At 31.7% G+C, this 24,929-nt stretch overlaps 1 protein-coding gene across 7 annotated transcripts in view; it reads left to right on the forward strand.

Moving 5' to 3' along the window:
* Positions 1-24,929, forward strand: part of sick (sickie) — a 254,751-nt gene that overhangs the window by 71,243 nt on the left and 158,579 nt on the right. For all 7 annotated transcript variants that reach the window (XM_085192441.1, XM_085192442.1, XM_085192444.1 and 4 more), the window contains exon 2: positions 8,540-8,722. In XM_085192441.1, the coding sequence (XP_085048567.1) occupies positions 8,540-8,722 (183 nt within the window). The remainder of the gene's footprint in view (positions 1-8,539; positions 8,723-24,929) is intronic.

Genomic DNA, 24,929 nt, shown 5'->3' on the forward strand with positions numbered 1-24,929 from the left:
ATATATCACTATCATTTACTTATATTTTTAAAACATAAGTTTATTAATACACTTTCTATATATATTAAGCCGATGAACAATTACTTCATAAATAATATTAATAATAATTAATTGTGGGAATATTGGTAATACTATTAAGATGAAAGATTCAAAATTACCTGACACCCCACGCAGCTTTCATAATTACTATACAAGCTTAAATATCACACAAGTACCGTGAGAGAAATCAGTGTTGTTGTAGATTAAGTAATCGAATTTAGTACTTTTATTTATTGCATCTAGATTTTTCTCTTCTTTTCTTTTAATAAAAAAAAGCGAAGTTGATGATGAAATGATAGATTAGACATGATGGCCTTGGTTCCATAGTAAACTAGGGGTCACTAGTTTTATTTAAAGCTGTTGCATAATTTGCTAGTTTAGGAAATTTTTCAATTGTACTTTACAAAACGAAAAATATTAGACATAATAAATAGATACTCGTATATAGTAAAATAATTATCTAATTAATTATCGTTCTATTGCACTAAAGCAATGTCACAGCCATTAACAAAAGAACTTTAAAACCAATGTTAACACGCCTAAACTCGTGAGTTAGAACTAATAAACAAAATAATTTTCCTCCCACTAAACGTTACTAAGTCATTGTTTTAAGCATCGCTAGTTCATTTCAATATAATCGTGAGTACAGCGCCTACACGAAAATTATGCATATGTAATTGTAGGCACAATAGGTGTTTTGCTATTACACTGAGGTATGGTATTTGATTACCTTTTGTTAGGAACTTGTTTCTACCTTTCATTTTGATTGGATTTTAATTTAATTGTGGGTGGTGGTTGTGGGTTCGAATCCCATTCGAGGATATGAAATATTCAATATTTTCATTTTTCACTCTGGTTTTGCGGCAAAACGCGGCGTTGAGTTCCGCCACTCAACACTCAATGAGTTACGATTTTAAAGCAAAATTGTAAAATTAATCTTTACATACAGCGTGCAGCTGATTAAAAAAATTATATTTAGCTTATTACATAAATTATAAAGCACCAGATATGGCAACTAAACTGTTCTACATGTACATACATTTTCACGCAAAACCTATTAAATCCCCATGCTTCCTCTGGGGGGTCTACTCCGTATCTCGTTCGCACGACTCATGACGCAGTCTCCCGTGGGCGGAGGCGCCGCCGATTGCTATAGTAAATATTCTTAGAAGACTCTATCGTATACGTTCCCATTCATTCGTGGACCATGACGCACGGTTATACTATAGCTGAGTGACGGATCCCTCTTAGACACTTAAACCACATAGAGATCAGCCAATATTGGTTGTAGTTTATCAAATAGTGTATAAATACTATTTAGAGTAAGCTAAGCTACTGATTGAAGTAAATAGATTTGTGATGGATGTGTGTAAGAGCCTGGAGTGGCACAGTGGCACAAGTGTTTGACTGTAAACGCGGAGGATGTGCATTGGATTACTATTCGGAGGAATGAATAATCATTTATTAGTATTTTCATTACCTCGAGTGGGAATAAAACCCACTACCTATCACGTTTACAGTCCCACACATGTGCGCCCTGCGACTGGCCTCAAAAAAAACTTAATCAAAAATATTAATTTTGCTCAGCAATTGAGATAACACCAGATTTTGTCTTCGATATTTATTTTTGGATTAAGAAAAATAGTGATAAAGATGTGCTTGTGACAAAATGATACCAACTTGCATACGAGCCCCCCGGTCTATACAGGGCTCGACTGATGACGTCACGCGACAGACGCGGTCCATTGTCCAGGTACAGTAAAATATTGTTTTGTTAAATCTTCCTTAATTCCTGTAACCTTTAATTATTATTATAATAACCTTTAATTATTTCATGTATGTATTCGTATCTGTATACTAAATATTCTTTGTACAATTTAACAATTTTACTGTTCTATACATTTGTATAAGTGTGTAACAATTTCTTTGATTAATTCTTCTTCTACTTTTAGAAATTAACACTTTTAATATATAGATATCGAGAGTGGCATAAACCTGCTCTCCTAGTTTCTTTTGAGGTCCTGAGCTCTCATATTAGGTGTTCTAAATATCTCTTAAAGATCAGCTGAACTAGGTTTCCATATCAGACCTACAAAAAAGAAACCATTTTGAGCATTATACGCCTAAGATTTTACAAGAAAAAAATTGTTGTGAATATTATAATTTTATACGGATTTTTTAAAATTATGTATTAAAATTAATATAAATGTATCATAGCATTTCAATAGCCTACTAAATATGTAATGAGATGCTTATTTTAAAAAAATGATTAATTTAATATTGACGGCATCAACCTTTCAGCGAATTTCCTTAGGCAACAAACCATTATTCTAGTTGGCAATTCGCCACGGTGACTTCACTAGACCTACTACTAATATAATATCGAGAATAATATAACGAAATTATTACTAAATATAATGAGAATTGAAATGCATTAATAGATTATTTTAAATTTGCAGTGATTTTCATAGTTTTGATTTTGGGAAATTTAATGTCTCATTCAGTATTATAATTTTCTAATTTTGTAGTATCAGTTAACCACTTTTATTTACAACTTCTAGGAAACTTCGTTCGAAATTGGAATTCGCGTTTAAAGCGGAGAACAAAGAGTCCAGACTCTTCTGTTCCCTCTACCTACCTATTCGGGAAAAAGCGTAAAAGGAAAAAGAGAAGAAACAATTCCTCTTTCTTCATTACAGCATATTAACATGGTTTTAACGGTGACGTATATTTCCAAATTCAATACGTTGCCGTTACACCGCCCGCCTAGCCCTAGAGATATTAAAAGCTTGCGACCTCATTTCCATTCCAGATTTGCGTTAACGTTAACGTTCGTTCATTTGTTTTGTATTTACGTTTGGCGTACGGTCTGTAAGCCCGTTTGTTTCATGTGCTAGTGTTAAATCGAATGAAATTAAAGATAAATTATGGCGTTCTTAATTTTAAAGTAGATTTTGACTTTTTACATATTCGAGTTTTCATAATCATCAGATATATGTATTTTCATACACTATACTATACATTTTTTTTATCTTTAACGGGGTAGGGAGGTTCATAGTCCTAGACAATTTTTTCCCCAATTTTTGTCTATTTTAGATAAACCTCATGCATTTTGGACAAAAAGACGCTTCGCCAAAGCAAACAAAGTAAATCTTTATTCACTTGATTGAAAATCGAACCCATAACCATCAAGATTACTACAAAACAAACCTAATTGTGCCATGTATGCTCTAAACTTTCAACAAACACTAAAGTTCAAATGGTATACGGAAGGAAGTAAATAGTACAAAGTGTGAACCGGTTTATAGTGACACTACTAGTGTTAGCACAAATTAGTCGTAAATTACAATTAATGAGGAGGAACTGCTAGAAGCGTTAAGTATCCACACGGTCTCTGTTATTTCCTTAACAGATTAAAATACTTGAGCATTAAAATATCTTGTTTGAACCATCCTTTGATTGAATGTGGGTGGATTTAGTTATGCACTAGCGATCCACTCGCGTCTTCGCTCGCTTGTACTGTACAATTATTTATTTTCTCACCTAAATTACTTTCGTCTAACCTAATAATATTACTATTTTATTTAAAAATATTATCCAAACATTGAAAACTTCAGCTAATTCAATAAACCCATTTTTTAGCAGTAATGACATTAATTAATGCAATAAATTATATTTCACTACAGTTATTTATTTATGAACCAATTTAATAAAACTAACACTAAATGTTATCCCTTCACTTATTCAGTTTTTAGTATTGTTGTTTGCAAAAATACAATAGTGAAAACAATACTTTAATTAAATTCTAAAATATATATAATTTTGGATTCTATTACTGTAATAAATGCTTTCAATCACAGATTTTCTCAAATATCTTCCATGTAAAGACAACAATGATGTACAGTTTTATTATATGTAGATATTGGTATAATAGATTATTCCTGATTTAATATTATGAAATTATCACGCTATTCGCCTTCAATTTGCTTAAGCTTCTATACCACCCTGAACCTATTACGATGTAATTATCTATGAATTTCCAAATAGCTTAACTGAAAGAAGCTATTAACATTATTGACACGGATGAAGTCAAATTTTACGTTCGAGAGAGAGTTTTCTCTGCTTAGTGAAGTATATATTTTATATAAGACTAATATAAATAACAAAACTAGTACAACACAATTATATCTTCGATATCGTAGCCACATAATTGATTAAATATTTTAGAAATAATTGTGAAAATACACTTTTAGTTAAGAACTTGTTTTACTTTAAAATAAATTCATCGATTTCGAAATTATTATATACAATCCACATATAAAAATTTTTTTTGAAAAGATTTAATCTTAATTAAGCCATTTAATTTAAAGATGTCATGTGCATAGATAACAGCGAAATTCGTTAGAATTCGGAGGTCAAAGACATGCAAGCCATTTATTGATTACCTACAAACGCTATGAGTTTAAATTGACCCAATTGTTCATATATAGACTAATTCCTATACCTAATTGTATTTAAATTCGTCTATTAAATCTGTTTGTCATTTTTATTATCTGTGATTTTGTCTCTATTAGAGCAATTTTGAACTTGTTCTTGAAATGAACTTGTTTCTCAGTATGCTTTAAATATGGTGGAAAAGCTAAATTTTTATTGTTGTTTTTCGCAAATACGATTATATCATGTTTTAAAATAGTTTTGCGTAGATAAATAGAAAAATATGTATTATTAAATATAGGTTATTTACTATATTTATATTGTAAATTTTCTTGAATTTCCATACATATTTATTTGTTTCTATATCAAAAACACACTTAGTTTCATAAAGAATTACCTGTAAATCCAAAGAAACATAAAAATATGATATCTATTTTAATTTCATATTTGAATTTGCATCATTTGAACGCGTGACAAGTTTTTTTTGTTTAACTTTAACAATAAAACATTAATATTCATTAAAAACACCGCCATTTAAGATATAAATGTCAGGTTTAAAACAGTGTATCGTGTAAAATTTTAATGAAAACAAGTAACAAAGCAAACATATTTAAATATAGCCCTTATACAGTTGCAATAAGAGCTACATTTTGGAAATATGAACGTACAGAGCACAGTTGATTCGCTTGGGAAATAAATGATGCTGCATGTTGGATATTGAGGACCATTTGTTTATTTTGGGCTGCCGTTTCAGTGGTGTATTTACAATACAATTAGATTGTTAACAAAAATAACGTATGCCTAAAGCAAATATTAATTATATTGTTAACATTTATGTAAAATATGCTTAAAATATATTGTGATTTTTCGTTTTAAAATATATTGTTAATGTCTGCTAGCAATCAGCTACACGCTGTATCCCCCAGGGTATGCAAAGAGAACCTAGTGTTAAAACACTTCATTCCCCATTTTTCGTGGGTTTTTGGAGGCATTGCGTTTTGAGTGGCGGAATTTAACACCGCGTTTTGCCTCGAAACCAGAGCGAAGTAATGAAAATACAAAATATTTCATTTCCTCGAGTGGGAATCGAACCCACAACCCATCATGACACGACTAGCCTCTATAATACTTTTTTTATAACAATTCAAAAAACTCTGGCTCTTTCTAAGAGAGGTCTGAGATACCATCTCGGAAGATACCATCTTCGGCATCTTAGAAATATTGTATAGGAAAATATTGTAAGCCGTTCAATAAAGCGATAAGATATTTGATTTGTTATGGTAATACACTCGAGTAACGTCCGTACTATAATATTTCGGCTGTTATTGTAATTTTGAAACGAAACGGTTAAAGTGTTTAATATTATCATAATTTATGTCATTCTTATAGTAATATTGATATTGAGTTTAAGAATTTTAAAATTTGAATATAATTTACTAATACTATAATTTGAATATAATCCTTATAATATATTTTAAAAAATAAATAAATCGGCTTCACTCTGTATCCCACGCAGATGCCTGCAGAATAGGCAGAGAGAACTTAGTGTTAAGACACTCCGTTCTCCACTTTTAAAATTCAGGAGAAATTATATTAAAGGCCACGTGTAAATGCGATAGGTTGTGGTTTCGATTCGCACTCGAGGAAATTAAATATTTAATATTGGCAGGAAGTATTATAATATTAGGTTACCTCTACCTTCCCTGTTGGAAAAAAAAGAAAAAAAAATGTTAACTTACTTTGTGTGCTATGCACAATGATATAGAAAGATTACATTGTATTAAATAGGTTCCCATAATGAGAAAAATCCGCGTGTCTAAGACAGACGTTTGCGGTAATTTCCCACAAGGCTTCTATTACGATATTTCCCTTAGGTGAAAATTATGTGGTTTATGAAAGTTACAATAATAAGGAAGAAATTGTTTTGCAACCACAATAAATCTTGGAATAAAGGTAAAGCTTATAGATAATAATATTAAAATATATATATTTTTTTTTATTTTTACGCATCTATCGGCTATGAGAGAGAAACAGAGAGCTAAAATGTATACCCTTAGCTATTATATCCAAATCTCATCACGGTAGTTTTAGACCTGTATTTATAAACCGATTTCAACTCTAAGATCGATCTTGAGATGCCGTTTTCATTCATAAATTTCATATTTGATGTTAGAATTGAGAGCGGTTTATATAAATACGATAAATACCTTTATTGGGAATGTTTCGAAACTTCGGCTTCGGTTGCGATAGGTTGGAACTTCCCATTGATATAATACCGCTGACTCCGAACTTTTCACGGTTCCGGCACTATCCAATCTGAGGTGGTGCGGAGCTACCTCGGTGAGCTGGTGCAAACAGGTATAAGCTGGTAGCGTGGATACCTCATCTCATCTTTCATCTCTATTATATAATTGAATAATGGGGCAAAAAATATTTCTGAAATTAAAGGAAAAATTCATAAACGAATATTCCGGGTTCAGTCCTATTAAATTATTTCCGTTATACCTCAGCTATAATATTAAGGTAACCCTTACAACTCTAGTATACCATTTTTTAAGGCTTGATCTCCATATGATTTCTAATAAAAATAAAGCATCAAATTCGTTCACAGCCAAATTAATTGTTACAGACGTTAAAATGAATATATTAAATTTAAAATTCTGATAGTTATTAATGGTACCCATCCTTCAATTAACGAGTGCGATGAATGAGTAAATGACTCCACAGTCCACACCGAGGTCTGAGTGGCTCCTGCACCGGCTCGCGGCGTCGCACTGTCGCGACTCCCCACTTGTCCCCATTCTTCTGCAAATTGACGCGAATATGACTTAATCCTTTTAAGAATTCATCTCGGTAGATTGCGCTCACTAAGTATGACCTCACGCGTGATAAGTGTTTATGCGTGAATATATAACAATATCCCATCAATTACCTCCTAAGTGACGATAATGGGGCAACAAAATAAAAACTAAAACTTGATACATTTTTCTTTTATGATTCAGTTTTTACGGACAATGGAATGCAAAGAAGCTCAAGAATGTATGAACTATTTATTTGTTATTTTTTTCATTTCTTCGCTCTGGCATCAAGGCAAAAGTTGGCCCCACTCAACATGCACTGCCTCTAAAAATTTGGCGGAAAGCGGGAACGGAGAGTTTTGATATTAGGTTCCCTCTACCTAACTTGCTGTGTGAGGGATACAGAGTGAAGCTGATTTAATTTAATCTTAGTTTTATGTACTAACTATAATACAACAAAGAATATGCCATTAATAACTTCGTAAGTGACGATAATGGGGCAGCAAAATAAAAACCTGATACATTTTTCTTTTATTCGTATGATTCAGTATTTTCAGACAATGGAGTGCAAAGAAGGCGTTTGATATTATATTGTATTTGCATTCTTTCTATAAAACTCTCATGCAGTTATTTACATGGGCCATGTCGTAAAACTTTAAGTAGCAATTTCACATCTTACGAGCTTCGTCTTATCTACCGCTCTTTGTGCGTCAAGATATCTTGGAGACCTTTGATACCTAACTACGGGCATGTCGCAGCTTATTTCTTAGAGATAATACTTTCAATAAGGAAAAAAATATAAAATCCTACAGGTAGCTATTGGATTTTCCCTCCCCATTGTCCTCTCGGAGAATAAAAGGAAACTATAATAAAAAAATGTGAAAGTTAATCAAAATAGTTTTTCATTGTTCGGTTAAGAAGTTGCACTGTTGTTTTAAATAAAGCTTTCGTAGATATTTAAAAAATGTTTATTATTAAAAACTTTTTTACAGTTTTACATATTGTATTATTAAACTAGTGGACGCCCGCAACTTCACACGCAAGTTTCAGCTTGTCAAGTTTCAAACTTCAAAGTCGTTGTCGTTATAAAGACAGCAATTTAAGAAAATCGGTCAAATACGAGTAGGGCTCGCCCATCGAGGGTTCCGTAAAAAAATAGTATAGAAAACATAATAATGAGACCTTTATTAGTACATTTTTTGATTTACTTATAATATTTAAAATTGTATGAAAAAACATAACAAAAAAAATCTTTTAATTAATTTTAGATTTACACGGACTGGGCGAACCACTATCTGGAGCGCGCTCGCTCGCGGCGCCGAGCAGGTACTTCCGGCGGAGGCCTGGCCCGCGATTGTGCGGACGGGTTATTGTTAGCTGATGTGCTGGAAGGCGTCACAGGTCAAAAGGTGCCACGAGCTCATCGTAAACCACGAAATCCTCAACAAATGGTAAGTTTTTAGTTTGTTTTTAATATTAGCATTATTTTCGTACCCACTATATATTTCTACTACTTAAAGATAACCCGCGAAAAAATTTTTTTATTAATTATTTAGTTTAACGATTTTGTTTTACGACAGTAAATTAACTAATTTTCTTTCATTTAAAAAATAAACTAAGAAAATAAAATATATTGATATATAAACACTATTTACAAGTAGAAATTTAACTAACAAACCAATTGTGTGTCACATCATTAGTGTTAATGCGGATAATGTTCATGACACTAATATAAAGAAAGTCTAATCGGTAGAGTGAAATCAAGTTGTTGACTAACCTAGGCGAGTACTTATTTATTTATTAGGTTTATTGTAATATCTACATTATAATATTTAAATATTTATTATAGAGCCTAATAGTTTTAGAATAATACATCTAATAGATCAATAATAAACAAGGCCAGTCGTGGCGCAGGAGCAGAAGCGTGTGACTATAAACATGACAGATTGTGGGTTCGATTCCCAGTTGAGAAAATGGAATATTTGATATTTATATTTATTTGCTCGGGAGCAAAGGCAAATCGCGGTGTTGAGTTCCACCACTCTACACGCAATCCTTACTGAAATGCTAAAAAAAAAAATGCAATATAGAACTTTAACGAATGCTTGTATCGTATCATAAATATTGAACACTAATTATATTTCTAAATAACCATTAAATCAATCGTTAACGTCAAACACAACTCATCTAAATATCCGTTTTGTTTGTTTATTATGAAATCTAAATCTAATCGAAAATGAAAGCAACACATGTATATTTATTTGACTTAAAATAGCTATCGGCTCACAAATCATATGGGCAGGTACATCTTTGCCCCGTATATGGTTGTACAGTAGGCAACATGGTAAAGTTAAAAAAATGTAATAGTGCTTAACCAATATGAACTATATTACTTCAGGAGAAAAGGCTAAAATAGCATAATATAATAAGATGGTTCTCGTATGTCAGTTCAGATACATTTATAGGATAGGTAGCCCACAAACCCGAATCCTGTAGTAAACCACGGCGCTTCCGGTATGAGTTTATGTTTGAGAAAGTGCTGATAAGATTTATTGGTGTAGGCAACATATTAGGTATAGTTAATGGATGTCGTTACAGACACTGGTACCAGAGAATAGTTGAAAAATCTTTATATTTTAATAATTTTATTGGTTTTTTACATATTACAGTTGTTTACGTTAGCTTTATGTATTTTTTTAGAAAAATCAGGTATCGCTGCATTCCGCACACAACAGGGTAGGCAGGGAACCTAGTATTAAGACCTAGTGTTAGTGTTGAGTGGCAGAACTCAACGCCGGGTTTTTGTCTTGGTGCCAGCGAAAATAGAAAATATTCATAAATAATAATCCATTCCCTCGAGTGGAGATCGAACCCACAATCATTGCGTTACAGTCACACTCTTGTGATAATACTGTACACAAAAAAAAAATAGTACTCTTTTAAATTCAAAATATATTGCCTTTTCTACAAGATGTTTAAAACCGCAACCTATAAGAATTAAACGTCATAAAGAGTCAAAGTTGGGAAAGGTTTGCGCTTCCATGTTTAAAGTTCAAAATTTCCATTAAGTATGCGAATACAAGAAGCCGCTACTATAAAAGTGCTCAGCATTTTTGTAATTTAATCTACCTGTGGCAAACCGAGGCATATAATGCGACCACATCCGCAAAGGGCATGGTCGTGTGGACCCCCTGATAGGTTTGAATACTATAGAAAAAAAGCGAAAAGCGACAAAGCGTAATCGACAATTTGATATCTATATATTAAACTAACTATTGATTCGCGGCTGCACTCTTCTATTTATTAAAATTTAATATTCGACGAAAGTTATGACCTAAGCAATGATGTGCATCATCCAAAGTTTTGAGAATTAGGTTGAACACATTAAATTATGTAGGTACCAGCATTAACTTAACTTCACGCTGTAACCCTAGTAGGGAGAAAGGAGCGACAAACGCTACCGTCTCTATACGTCCACTTTTATCGATTTCTTCGTACATGCTCTCCGGGGGATCCTCATGCTTTTTACGTGACCTTCCTCCAGTATCTTTGATACCACGTTTTCGAAGGTCAACCAAGGCCCACCTACCTGTCTTACCACGGAATATTCTATCTATTTATTATCAGTTTTGGATATTCAATTCAAGAATCTGTCATTATTTTCGTAGTTTCATCACAAACGGTTTAAAATATTTAATTAGTTAAGATCATAATGGATCGCGATTGTTATTAATCTATACTAGTTCGTAAGCCAACAGATTGTCATTGACTCGTAAACCAATTAATCATGACTCAATTCCATACTGAACACTGTATTGTGTGTATTGCGGTTGCGTGTATTTGTAGGTACCTATATAGTACCAGTACATGGATACAGATAAATAATTGACAAGCTCGCTTGCTCCAAATCGATTAATCTTAATAGGGGTGAATAGAGATTGAATGCCAAATATGATATGATATAGATAATAAATAATTTCAATTAAAATACAAAAATATAATTAAAAATAATTTAATTTAATTCTGTATATTTATTTTATAACGTCCTGAATTTTATTAAATTAAATAACAATTTATACTTTTGTCATGTTTATAATAGTGCATTCATACGTTGTAATGGGACAGAAAACTATTTGAAAAGTGATTCACCTGTTTGTCTGTATGTCTAGACATGGTGATAAAAAGTTAAATTTTAATTTGCTGTATTAATAAACCATAAAATAAAAAACTACACCAATATTGCTTGTATGTTAATCAAACAAAAACTTTTTACATTTTTGTTGTTCTTCCAAAATATTTTGCTAAGAATATTATAGATCTAAGAAGTCACCAAACTACATAAACTGGGAAAATTACAGAATGATATTGTATCATCACTTCTGAAAGAGAAGTATCCCAGAGCTCGAGTCAAGACTTTAATTTCGGTAATTATGCTAAATCCTTAATGGTGGTTTTGAATGATCTTCAAAGATGGTCTGATTTGTTGACGTTTTGTTATACAGACCAGAGACATTTCTACTCACTACAGTTCCATAGAAAACAAATATATCGAAGGACTATGATTAAAAAATAAATAAGAAGGTACTTTGAACTCATGAACGAATTGACCAGGCTTAGAGTTAATTTTTTTTGGCTCAAGATTGGACTTAATATAGGTGCGACACATATAACAGCAAGATCTCTATATAGTATTTAAAAAAAACTTGGCCAGTAGAACTAGAACTATCGTTAATTAATTACTAGAACGCAATATAAAGGTGGAACTAGTGGTATCATTTCGAAATTGGATAGTTAGAAAAATGAATTAAGAGAGTGGAGACGAGCGAGCTAAATGCACTTGGGTCGCAAGTCCCGCACGGCGCATCCAAGTCCTAAATAAATTCTACTCACTTTATAATAATTTCTACATTTACTTAAATACCCAATTTTATTTATTTTTAGACAAGATTTAAGAGGAAATTAAAATTTTAATTACCAAAACATAATACCTTAGTTAAAAAACAAAGAATTGTTTATTACTTCAATAAAAAAGTAGCTTTCCAAGTTTGAGTAATGGCCTGTAGGTGCTTACATAAAGTTCAATGTTCAAGTTTAAACAACATGTCAACTTATCGCTACTTTAACGACGTATTCTTAAGGCCATTCCATGTTGACTTATGATGAAGTAATGTAAACTGTGGGAAATATTCGAAGCCGTTTAAAATAGTTTGTTACTTTTGTTTTAAAAACTTTCTCGATTAAGAGTTATGAGGCTAGTGAAAACTGTTGTTAATTATAAAAAAATGAAATTCCAAAGCCAGGTTGATAAAAAGAATAAGAACCAAAAAAAACATTTTTAATACAAAAATATTTTTAATTATTTTGTCAACAAAATTCTTTATAAACAAATTCAATTTTAGTTTCATAGTATCGTATAGCTGGACAAAGTACAAATCATTGTTATTTCCTGATAAATGTATAATTAAATTGGAAATGTACAAAAAACCTCTTACTGGTTTAAGCGAAGCCTGGGCCTTCTACGTTGATGAAAAGATGATATTCTAAAAAATCATTTTCGAAATTCCATAGAAACTCTGTTAATCAAACTTCAAATATGGTGTTAATTTACTACTACAATAAAATCAATTTAAAAACTATTGAAAAAGATTGATAATAATACATCCTATTCCAAAGATGACTTTTACAAAACTTTGAGAACTTTATAAAAATCTTTTTAAGAAAAGGCTTCACATACAATAAATACTTAATTGTTTAGAACTATAAAAAAAACGGAAATAAATAATAAAAAAAATTGATGAAAGGACGGGTTTGATTATATTATTGGGCCGTTAAAACAGTAATATATAAATTAAGTTTTATGGCATATAACTTTTATTAACTTCAAAGGTAATTTTCATAATTAAAAAAAGCTTAACAAAAAAATTTGGACGTTACATATAATTTGTTAAATATAATATTCTATATGCTACTTTAATTATATTATCCCTATTATTTTCCTTAATATTCATCTCAAATTCTAAATGAATATCCTTGGTCTGGATCAATCATTTGAAATTACGTTTTGTTAGTTGTATATTTACAAATAACGTGTATGTGTACATATACACATATATATATTTATATGTTCTTTGAGAAACATTTGCATTTTCTTATTACGGTATTTAATGATTTATTGCAATAAAAATAAAAAATAAAAATTAAAATTGATATACTTAGATACATACGTCGTTTCGCTCTTACCACAAAAACGGTCAACGCACGACTGAATCGAGAAATTATATAAATAAATTATTGTTATCATTGAAAAATTAAAAATATAAATTATAATCAGAAAGCTATCAATAATAAATATATGAATAAACCCATCATAGGTTATAAATAAAATTAAAAAGTTAATTAACGAAAATAAATCAAGAATATAAATTAAGTGCTAATAAATAGATACATTTACATTTTACAGTCTCGTTCATTTCATTCTTTCACGTTTTAAAAGTCAAGTCAAGATTCGAATGTATCGCGTGTGTAACTTGTATGTCATTCGAGCGCTCGCCTCGCTCGCTTACGGTAGTGTTGTACTAATCGAACGATTATAAAACATTATTCGAGTTATCGATGTTTTTTTCGATTTAAACGTTCAAACGACGTTCGACTTATATGAATTTTTAAATTCATTTTGACAGTTGAATAGGCACGTGTTGTGATTTAGTGATTTTTTTTTAATTTTATTTATTAAAACTAGTGCTTTTGTAGTGAATACTTTAGGAAGTTTTTTTGTAAAGGATAAAAAATATGAGGTTAGTATTTGTTTTTTATTATTTTCTAGGTGTTACCTACGTTTTGGTGTCAACACCGTTGACTTTAATAAACTAATCTCGTCAATAGACTGGTGCCGTTAATTCTATGAACATCCATGTTTGATTTATGAAAGTGTTGGCGGATTTATTCTTTGATATAATATAATAGAAATACAGACACACTTCCTTAGTGTTTTTTAAGTCAATGGTTTGATGGACATCAGCTTTACTTATAAAAAAAGTAAATTTAAATCTTTCAATACCGACATATAAAATTTTAATTGTTTATAGTTTATTATAAACCCACATTAAATGTCGAAATATCATATAGTTTCACAGTGTAATTAAGCTATTATATTCTTTATGAATAGAAAAAGTAATATATTACACATAATAATCATTTCGTATTATTTAAACAAATAAATAAATCAGCTACACGCCCTATCCCGCACAAAGCAGGGTAGGCAGAGGGAACCTAGTGTTAAGCCTCCTCTTCCATTCCGACTTTTTTTTGCGCGATTGCGTGTTGAGTGGCAGAACTTAACGCCGCGCGTTGCCTCGATACCAGAGAGAAGAAATGGAAATATAAACGTAAATAAATATTTTAGTTTCTCGAGTGGAGATCAAACCCACAACCGTCGCGTTACAGCCACACCCTTGGGCCGCTGCGTCACGACGGCCTCGTATTATTTAAAATTATAAAACTAGATATCAAAAACGATTGACAGAGGATTATTTTCATTCATCTCATTCTTCATTCTCATTTTGCTTGTTTAATTAATTACCAAATAATCTGAACAACACTGATCCTTTATAATAATTTTCTTATATATAAAAAAAATATTATATATTTTTTACACAATTAAAAATTAAATTAGGATATTGAAATAATACCTTATATTTAATCCCGTCAAAAACAACTCATTAAATAATAATAAATATTTAGCCAGCGCATACTGCAACACTAACACAAACAAACTTAACAATGTATACTAGTAACATAAGTTGGCGCTATCCCACATAAATAAACCATCGTCTAATTTACAAGACGATGTATTTCCAATATTACGGAGCCAAGAAGAATACAAATGAAGAGTGGAAGACCGATTTGCCATGCATCAGATATAAATCGTGAGGCGTGAGGAGTGCAGCTGTAAAAATGATGATACGGTGCTCGTTTTGTTGTGCTAAGTGACTTTTCACACTTGTCCATTGGGTGGTCGCCTGTTGTTCTGATTGCAAGCCGACAGCCCGCACGTGATTTCCGAGAACGCTATTTGTTATATCTTTTGCTGTCAACCCGTTTTTTTTGCAATAATAAGATTAAGCATATTTTCGGGTATCTTCAGCACGTTTAAGATCTGATAAAATTCATTTAAATTTGGCTATATTTAGATATCAAAAAATATGGAAACGAAATCCTTCCTTCATTTCATACAGAATTACAAAGAAATATGAATTGGGATAAAAAATATATCTTGTAATATAATGAAAGCCTATCGTGCATCGTGTGAACAGCCATTATCACATGAGCAGGCGCCACATGCACGCTTCGTCGCCTTGAACTGTCGCCTCAAGTTGAGGAGAAACGGATTTAATGCCGGGAGCTTTACATACATACATGTCTTCATAATAATCGTAATTGCCAAAACCAGACCCGAACTAGGGCGCGGTGACTAATTCGTTTTTTTTAACTCATCTACGGAGACGACCAGCTCGACATGATGCCGTTAATTATGTTAATAACTGATTTTGATTTGCTAGTGCTGTGATGGTTGCCACTTGTCTTCTCTAAAGCGTTAATATGAAACAGTTTTTTGTAGTTGTTTTTTCATAATTTTATTTCACATATAGATAAAAAAATATCCTTTACAGTTTGCTAGTAAACAGCACAAATTTTAACTGCAAATATTAATTTAAGATGCTTAAAAATCATATAAAAATGTAAATAAAATGTTATCAGCGTATTTTGCAATTGACGACACCTTATCTTTCTTTTATTAATAAAATTTGTTTTATGTTGGTTGTAAGTTTCATTTTTATTGGTTGCTTGTGGCTTTTAAGATTTAATCAGTAGCATATAGCGGGCATGTCGTTTTAATACCATGAATCGTGATTCATGCCTCAAAATCATCTTGCTCAACGGATTGCTCATAGATTTTCATTGTCAATAACTTGTTTTTGTTCAATTCAATTACTTTGGGCCACAAGAAATTGTTCTACGAAATGTAGGGTAACTAGTGATGTGTCTACAACTAAATTATCTCTTTATTCGAAGAACGTGATGTCAGAATTACTAAATATAGATGATAACTATTACCAGGGCTGTCAACAAATTGAAAACAATTATGATTCAATATTTCATTATGAATGAACGGGTTAAATGTTTAATTATATAGTGTTTTCTTGGAAATCTTACAGCGGTTTTTGTTGTCATTCTATTATATTATTATAGCATATTTCCTCAAAATTAAATTTATGGTTTTGTACTATTAAAGCTTCGAAATCAAATTATATTTTTTTTTTCTTAGCAACCTAATGATTATCCATATGCTGCATATTCCGGTGTCATAATTTTTCATCCAGACTAAACAATGGATATGGAAATAAGTCTCTCATGTCTAGACATCTGACAGTCCCGACTATTAAAAAGTAATTTATCAACACATATCTTTCACTTCAGAGGCCGTCCTTGCTTAGTGGCACAAACGTGCGACTGTAAACCCGACGGTTGTGAGTTAAATTCCCACTGGGGGAAGTCAATTATTATTTTTTTCTGGTAGCTAGGTGTTGAATTTCACCATTGAAAATTTGGCGTAAAGTGGGGAAACGAGTATCTTAACACTACTTTTACATTTCCCTCTATCTACAATGATATTTGCAGGACAGCCTGAAGGTGAAAAAAAATCTTTCACTTAAGTAGCTACGTCGTTTATTTTTTTATAATCAGATTTTTCAATGGCAACATAGCCTCTCTTAATCGACATAACCGCGGTTTTGTTTTGGTACCAAAACAAAGAAATAAAAATATAATAATTTATTTCTTTTAGTGGGAATCGAACCTACAACCTTCACGTTACAGTCACACGCTTGTGCCCTGCGCCACGACGGTCTTTATAACAATATTCAATTATCTTCCTTTATACATTTATCGTATAACTTCAATTGTTTTTGATAGTGAACCAATTATGGTTTTAATTGATGCAACTTCCTATGCAATACGGCAACGGTGTCCTTTTTAACCAAATAGTTAAAAAAAAGATGTATTGTATATATCTATATTTATTAAAAATAATATTTATTTTTACTTTTTCCAATAATTCATATTACATTTTCAAACTTTATTCGTAAATGTTTTTGTAATAACTTCCAATAATTATTTAAAGTAACACGCTTGCATACGACGAAATATGTAATCGAACACGTATTGGATAGCCTTAAAGAACTAGACCAAGGCTGCAAGTCTTATTGTCTCGCAAATTTTCCCGTTTGAAATTATTGAGGCTATCAGGAGATGACTTGCATATGAGATCAGCGCGTTGGCGGACCGTCTATCCTGTCGCCACAGCAATTGTCACATCCTTAGGATCTATGGATCTATCCTTGTGTTTTTTGAATACGTCTAAGCTATTTCTGTACCGTTAGGGCGAAAAGTTTATGCGTTTGTTATAATTTTTTCTTTGCATCTCTAGTTTTTATATTTTGGGAATCGTTTAGAAGAGTGCCATTGAGATATACGTTAAAAACAGAAAGTTAATTTCCATGTATATATAAACATATTTATGAGGCCAGTCGTGATGCAGGGGCACAATTGCACGAGGATAAACACGACAGGGTTCGATTCCCACTTCAGGAATGAAATACACGCAATGCCGCCAGAATGCGGTGGATAGTGGGGAACGGAAGTGTCTTCACATTAGGTTTCCAGGTTCCCTTTGCCTACCTTAACGATAAAAAATAATTACATATTTATCATGATAGAATAAGGCATATGATTTTTTTGTATATGTTAGTTAACTATAGGTATATAGGTTACCTATAACCCAAAACAAACATTTACATTTATACAAAAGTTCGTTTACTGATTTGTCAACGCCCCATAAAGGCCTGAAGCGAGTCATGTTATTCGGGGAGCAAAGCTCCGTTAATGAAAGCCTCGTAATGTAAAAAAAACAAAGAATTTTGCGAAATGAAAAATTAAAGCTGCATCTAAATTTAGTTCAGGGCGATAAAATTTGAATATGAGTTCACATTTAGCAATTAGTTTAGTCATTATGTTACTAGATGTACCATTATTTGTATGCAATTATTGTTTTGCATCTGTTCTTGATTTTTGCAAGACCAAAGTTGTTGTTAATTGAAATATTGTTAAAAATTATCTTATAGCTAAACTCTCCATAGAGGCCTATGTCCAGCAGTGGACGAGGACAAGCTGATGATGATGATGATGATGATAGCTAAACTAAAGAGGAAAGCCATGTATATAAAATTGCATGGACTAAACTAAATATAAATAAAAACTAAATATAATATTTATTCTTTTAATACGTTCTTATTTATTCATATAACACACGCCTGTCGCCATAGATGCACCAAAATATTTTTAATATATTATTCTATTATACATTCATACATGCACAGCTTAAATCAACTACGGTACCCAATTTAGTGTTCATTGTAATTCTAAATTTGCTCTTTATATCGTTATTGTGGTATAAATATTAATAGATTTTTAATATTATGTTTCATACGCCTTATTCTTTTATTGGCCAATATAATTAATCTGTTTGACACACATATTAATGAATGTGGAACGTAATTTTATGCTTAATTAATATATATATATTTTTTTATAAAAGAATTTGCTTTACGTGCTTATGTAAGTTGTTAATAATATATGAGATATTCGGTTATAACGTGGCCTTGAACTTGTCATTAAATTAATGTCAATTTCGTTGAGCCTTGGGTTTTTTTTATATTTTTACATAACTAATAGCATTCAAAGAGAAACAAGACGAGAAAAGTTTTTAGAAAAACTTTTTAGAAAACATATAAAAACTTTTTAGAAAACATAAAAAATTTAACGCAACGGGGTTTGAACCCGCGCCTCTTGGAAACTTTTCTAAAACATATTTTTCTGTCCTGGTGCGTGGAATAACACCTTAAAAATGTAAAAAATAAATTCATTTTAAAAGTAATAACTTTCTCATATATCTTCCATGTACAGGCAGCGATCAGTTAGATTTTTAACAACTTTTTTTAGTATATGTTTAGATTCTTGTTTCATTCTAAATAATTGAGGTATACATATTATTAAAAATAACAATTTATTAAAATATTAAATATTAAAAATAATTATCCAAACAAATATTTACATTTGTTTGGATAATTATTTTCTATTTATTTGCTTTAATAATTTTACAATTATCCTTGGGTTTAGTACTCAATACACGTTGCACTTGCAGTGGCAGAGAATGTACCGCAAACAAGGCGGTGAAACTATGAAATGGGAACGAAACCATTCGCTTTATTGTTTTGGATTTCCGGGGGTCAATTACAATTTTTCCTTTGTTTATTGTTAGGCGACTTTCGGTCTTGTCACGAATTAGGGCTTATTGTTAAAAGTTTTCGATATTTTCATATTTTGAAGAAATTTAAATTATGAACCGTCGTATGTGTTTATTTATATTATGTTTGTATCCTATAACGATGTTTGGATAATAGATATAATTACACTTTAAAATATCACATTTCATCCACAATTATAAAATTTTTCAACAAATATTTTGTATTTTTTTTTTTATTTAATATTTAATATATATTTTACCTCTTTCTAGTAACGACGCAAACGAACAGAAATGTCTTAATGGGAATGGAATGTCTGAACACTAGGTTCCCATGTTCCCTATACCTACCCAGCGTACGGGATACAGCGTGGCACTAAAATAAATAAAACATTCACTTACGTTATATTTAATACGATCACAATTACTATGACAACAATTTTAAAAGAGCGCAACGGATTCCTTACATTTTGACGGTCGTAACGACTTTAATGCCTTTAAAAGCTATATGCCCACTACATTTACCAAAGTACCACTAACAGTTACAATTTTAATACCGCTTTCATAAGTACATATAGCACTACTTATGACTAATGTTTGTATATTTCTCACGACACTCGATCGAATACATTGTAATATTTCTAACAATTTTAAAGTGTTATTCCGCAGTTAGTAAAGAAAAATAATTATTTGGGAAACGTTTAAAAATTTGATTGTAGCGGGCTTTGAACCTGCGCCTCTTGGAACTCGTCCACAGGTGAAAACCGAGGGGCCCGGGTTCAAATCCCGCTACGTTAAAATGTTTATACATTTAATAAGCAAGTCCAAGTAATTGAGGCCGTTGTGGCACAGCGGCACAAGGGTGTGACTGTAACGCGACGGTTTTGGGTTCGATCCCCAATCGAGGAAGTGAAATATTTATTTACGTTTATATTACCATTTCTTCGCTCTGGTGTCCAAGCAAAGCTTGGCGTTGAGTTCTGCAAATTGGCAGAAAGTGGGGAACGGAGTGTCTCAACACTAGGTTCCCTCTGCCTACCATGCTCTCTGTGTGCGGGATACAGCATGAAGCTGATTTATTTATTTTATTTTTACTAAATAAGTATACATTGTAGTATACAATACAAGTCAGTCATTCAGATTTGTTCCGGTCATCGGGACCGCGCCTCGCCCGAAACGTAAGTGGGTTAATTTGTTTTACGACAGATTTACGAGTTTCAAAGAAGGGTGTTATTAATGGTGAGTGAATAAGAAAAGCAACCTTCGAATTCATTACATTTTCACCTTACTTATGGGACATGTTGAGGTAATTTGAGAGTGACAAAAATTTAAATAAATTCTAGTAATTTGTTAAGTAGTGGATTATGAACTGTCTGCAATATATATTTTTTAATTTAATTATACTGTTAACACACTCCGGTCCCCTGGAGCAATTCTGGAGCTGGACACCAGATCGAAGAAATGGAAGGATAAACGTAAATAAATACTTCACTTCCTCGAGTGGGGATCGAACCCACAGCCGTCGCGTTACAGTCACACTCTTGTGCCGCTGCGAAACAACGGAAATTAAATATTTAATACTTTAATTTATTTAGAAGATACGTAAAAAATTGCTTCAATTTAATCCCGAGTGAAGACAGAACTCGGCACCCATAGATATCTCTCATTCTTTTGCCAGCAAGTTAAAAACGACGCATTAGTTAACATTTAACTTGGCTTTCATTTCACATTTATGTTTTGTATGGGATAAATAATTTTAAATCGGTCACATGTTTAAGTGAAACTGCACATTAAAACAGTAACGAGTACATCACAAAGTAAAAATGCACATTTACTTAATGGAAAAATAAAAAAATGTATGTTAAAGGAAAACGAGAAAATTACAATAATAATTTTTCTTTTGTTACCATTATCAAAGGAACACATAATAACGGGTTATTATGCTCATATGTGATCGCGTGACCGCTTTAAATGTTATTCTGTTAAATTGATATCTTTTCACTTCCACCATGGAGGGGACTTATCTTGATTTATTACTAGCTTTAATAAGAAACAAAATTTTAGACGTCCACGCGTTTACGTGAAACAGGCGGTAAATCAAGGATTCATCTAGCTATGTTTATATTTAAAATCACGTTTATTCTTAATGGAATTTAAATATGTAATTTAAAGATTTTTAAACATGATGGCGATAGTTCGAATACTATTCGAATAACATAATATTTTTGTCATTATATTGAGAAAAAATATATATTTTCTCGAATAATTGATAAAATACGCAATAAAATGTACCTAGTATTTTAGGCAAGTAGAGCAAGTTGAAATTGTTTTATTTGCTAAAAATATATTTAAATGTTAATGACATATTTAAATTTTAATTAAATATTTTCAGTGAGAGTTTATTAAAAAAAAAATACTTAAAAATAACATTATAAATTCACTTTTAGTTTGTAAGATATGATATCACAACCAATTTACATAATAACATGTCTCATTGGCGAAAGTTAAAAATATATAGGACTGATAGCTTATCAGCTACAACTTGGTTATTAAAATTGACCAATTTTAAAGGTAATAACACCGATATGTCCAAGTTGAGTGTGAAATTACGAGGATAAGAGATTTCTTATAGGGTTGGGAAATTGTTAATATTTATTTATTTAGATATCGAGGTTATGGGTTCGATTTCCACTCGAGAAAATGTGATAATTAATATTTTCATTCTGGTATCGAGGCAAAACGCGGCGTTCTACCACCCAATGCAATGCCTCCGGAATTCGGCAGAAAATGGGGAGCGGAGTGTCTTAACACTAGGCTCTCCTACCCTGCTTTATGCGGGATATACCGTAAAGCTGAAAACACCTTCTTAAAACATTTAGTAAAGACCGACCATTTTACACGAGTTTAATTTTTAATGCGATTGCGTGTGTATGTGGTATGTAATATGCACGTTCGACTTTTATTAATAATATTAATATTAATATTAAATACAACCCTGATCAGAATGCTCGTAGGCCTCGACACACATCGGCCTCGTACGCCGTGACCTAAGCCTGAATAACGGGATGCACTTGACTTTCAGTGTTTATTATCCAAATTATAATGTTTTTGACATTATTGAGCTTACTTTAAATTTTAATGGCTTATTTTTTATTATTATTATATAATACTAGCGGACGTGCGCAGCTTCGCATGCGTATTTAGGGATGAATTCTAATAACCCATGAAACATGTGTTCAATTAAATACTTTTAAAAATCTAAATTTCAAATTTTATAAAAATCGGTGCCGATTTAAATTATTTTCCATACAAACTTTGAACCCCTATTTTACCCCTTTAGGGTTAACATTTTTCAAAATCCCTTCTTAGTGGATGTCCAGATTACGAAAGTAAACATCTGTCTAAATTTCACGTTTCTACCATCAGCAGTTACGGCTGTGCGTGCGTCTTACCTCAGTCAGTGAGGAGAAGTCCTTTTATATATATAGATTATGAAATTAATAACGATAATGTTAATAATATTTAAGATATACTTTTTTATTTTTAAAGAATAAAAGCCATTTTACAAATGACTTTACGTCATGCATTTACTTTACATTATCTGTAAAAGTCGTTTTAAACAAAGTGTAAATAGAAACAAAGAAAAATGTGTAGAATATTGTATTTAAATTTTATAAAATAATAATGTTAGACTACTAATTCTATTCTATTCTAAACGTCAATAAAATTATTTTTTTGTATTTTGTAATATACTAATATACTTTTATAATTATTCTTTTGTTGTGTTGAATTTTGAGGAAAAAACATTATGCAATATTATATGGGTAAAAATTAATGTATCTACAATTCAAAAGTTACTTTTTTTATAAAATTGGCAAAAAGGTTTAGAATTTAAATTTTATACTCCTGAGAAAGAAAACTGAGCGCAGGTTTCTTTATGAACGGCACGTGCCTGGTTTCCGATATGCTGCGTTTAGTGCCTATTTATGCCCTTTCCAACAATGGAAAGTTGTAAATAAAAATTCACCTGTGTAAAGAAACGTCAATTTTGTATTTTCTAAATTGAAATAGTTTTTTATTTTTAATTTAAATCAAAATATTTTACCTGATTAATCGTGTTAGTATAATACAGTGTTCGAAACGTGGCATTTCCAAAAATTTATAAATAAAAATGAGTAATAATCGAAAAAAAAATCAGCTTCGCGCTGTATATCGCAAATTAGCAGGGTAGGCAGAGGGAACCCAGTGTTAAGACAATCCGTTCCCCACTTTCCGCTGAATTCTTGAGGCATTACGTGTTGAATGGCGTAACTCAACACCGCGTTTTGCCTAAACACATTTTGTGTCCCTGCGCCATTACGACTGGCCTCTCGAGAAAATCAATTTACTTTTATTTCTTAATAGATATTGTAATTTAGCTTCTATATCTAGCGTATTTCCTTACATGTGGACTAAAAACGCCAAGCAATTAAAACTAATTGTTTTGTCGAGCACTAAATTGGCAAGTGTCCGCAAATGTTAGAGACATTTCAGATTTAAATGTCTACATGAATCTGACATTGCCGGATGATTTGGCCAATCTAACAATTGAATTTGTCCCGGTACCTACGTACCTAGTTAGTACGTAATTGTGCCTTTGTTAAACTAATGTAGCGTGGTCCGTTTCCTCGCGGGTCTGATGATGTGCAGGATACATACTTGCAAAGCCTGTAAGAATTGATATATTATATTTATTTACATGGTTATTTAGGTTGGCTAGATTGGTTCTTACGCGCTAGGCGTATATTTAATGTTGAAAATTTGAGGCTATTGTGACGCAGGGCACGAGTGCGACTGTAACGTGACGGTTGTGAGTTCCTTATCACCCGGGACAATGCTCTGCCACCACTCAGTGCCTCGAAAATTCGGCAGAAGGGGAACGGAGTGTTTTAACATTAGGTTCTCTCCCTACCCTGCTACATGCGAGTTATAGCGTGAAGCTGAAATAAATAGTCATTGAAAATATTTTTATAAATTTTAATTAATTATAAAAGTATATCCGTTTTTGGGTGTAAATAAGTTCTTTTAAGAAAGCTGAGATCTGATCTTATCTCGTTAAGTTACTTTGGGGCCACACTATTGTCATGTCGCGACGTCAGCTGTCAGACGCACACGAGAGACATGTAAAGTGCGATCCTAACTATAGATATTGATGTCAGCCGTGACAATATTTATTGTTAGCGTATAGAAAAATGACATTGTATTTAAAATTACGTAATTGCTTTTTTTACAATAAACTATCGAATAATTTCGATATGAAA

The sequence above is a fragment of the Heliconius melpomene genome, chromosome 11, assembly GCF_056956725.1.
Source record: "Heliconius melpomene rosina isolate 202511_hmr_F chromosome 11, ASM5695672v1, whole genome shotgun sequence".
In the NCBI taxonomy this organism is placed as follows: Eukaryota; Metazoa; Arthropoda; class Insecta; order Lepidoptera; family Nymphalidae; genus Heliconius; species Heliconius melpomene.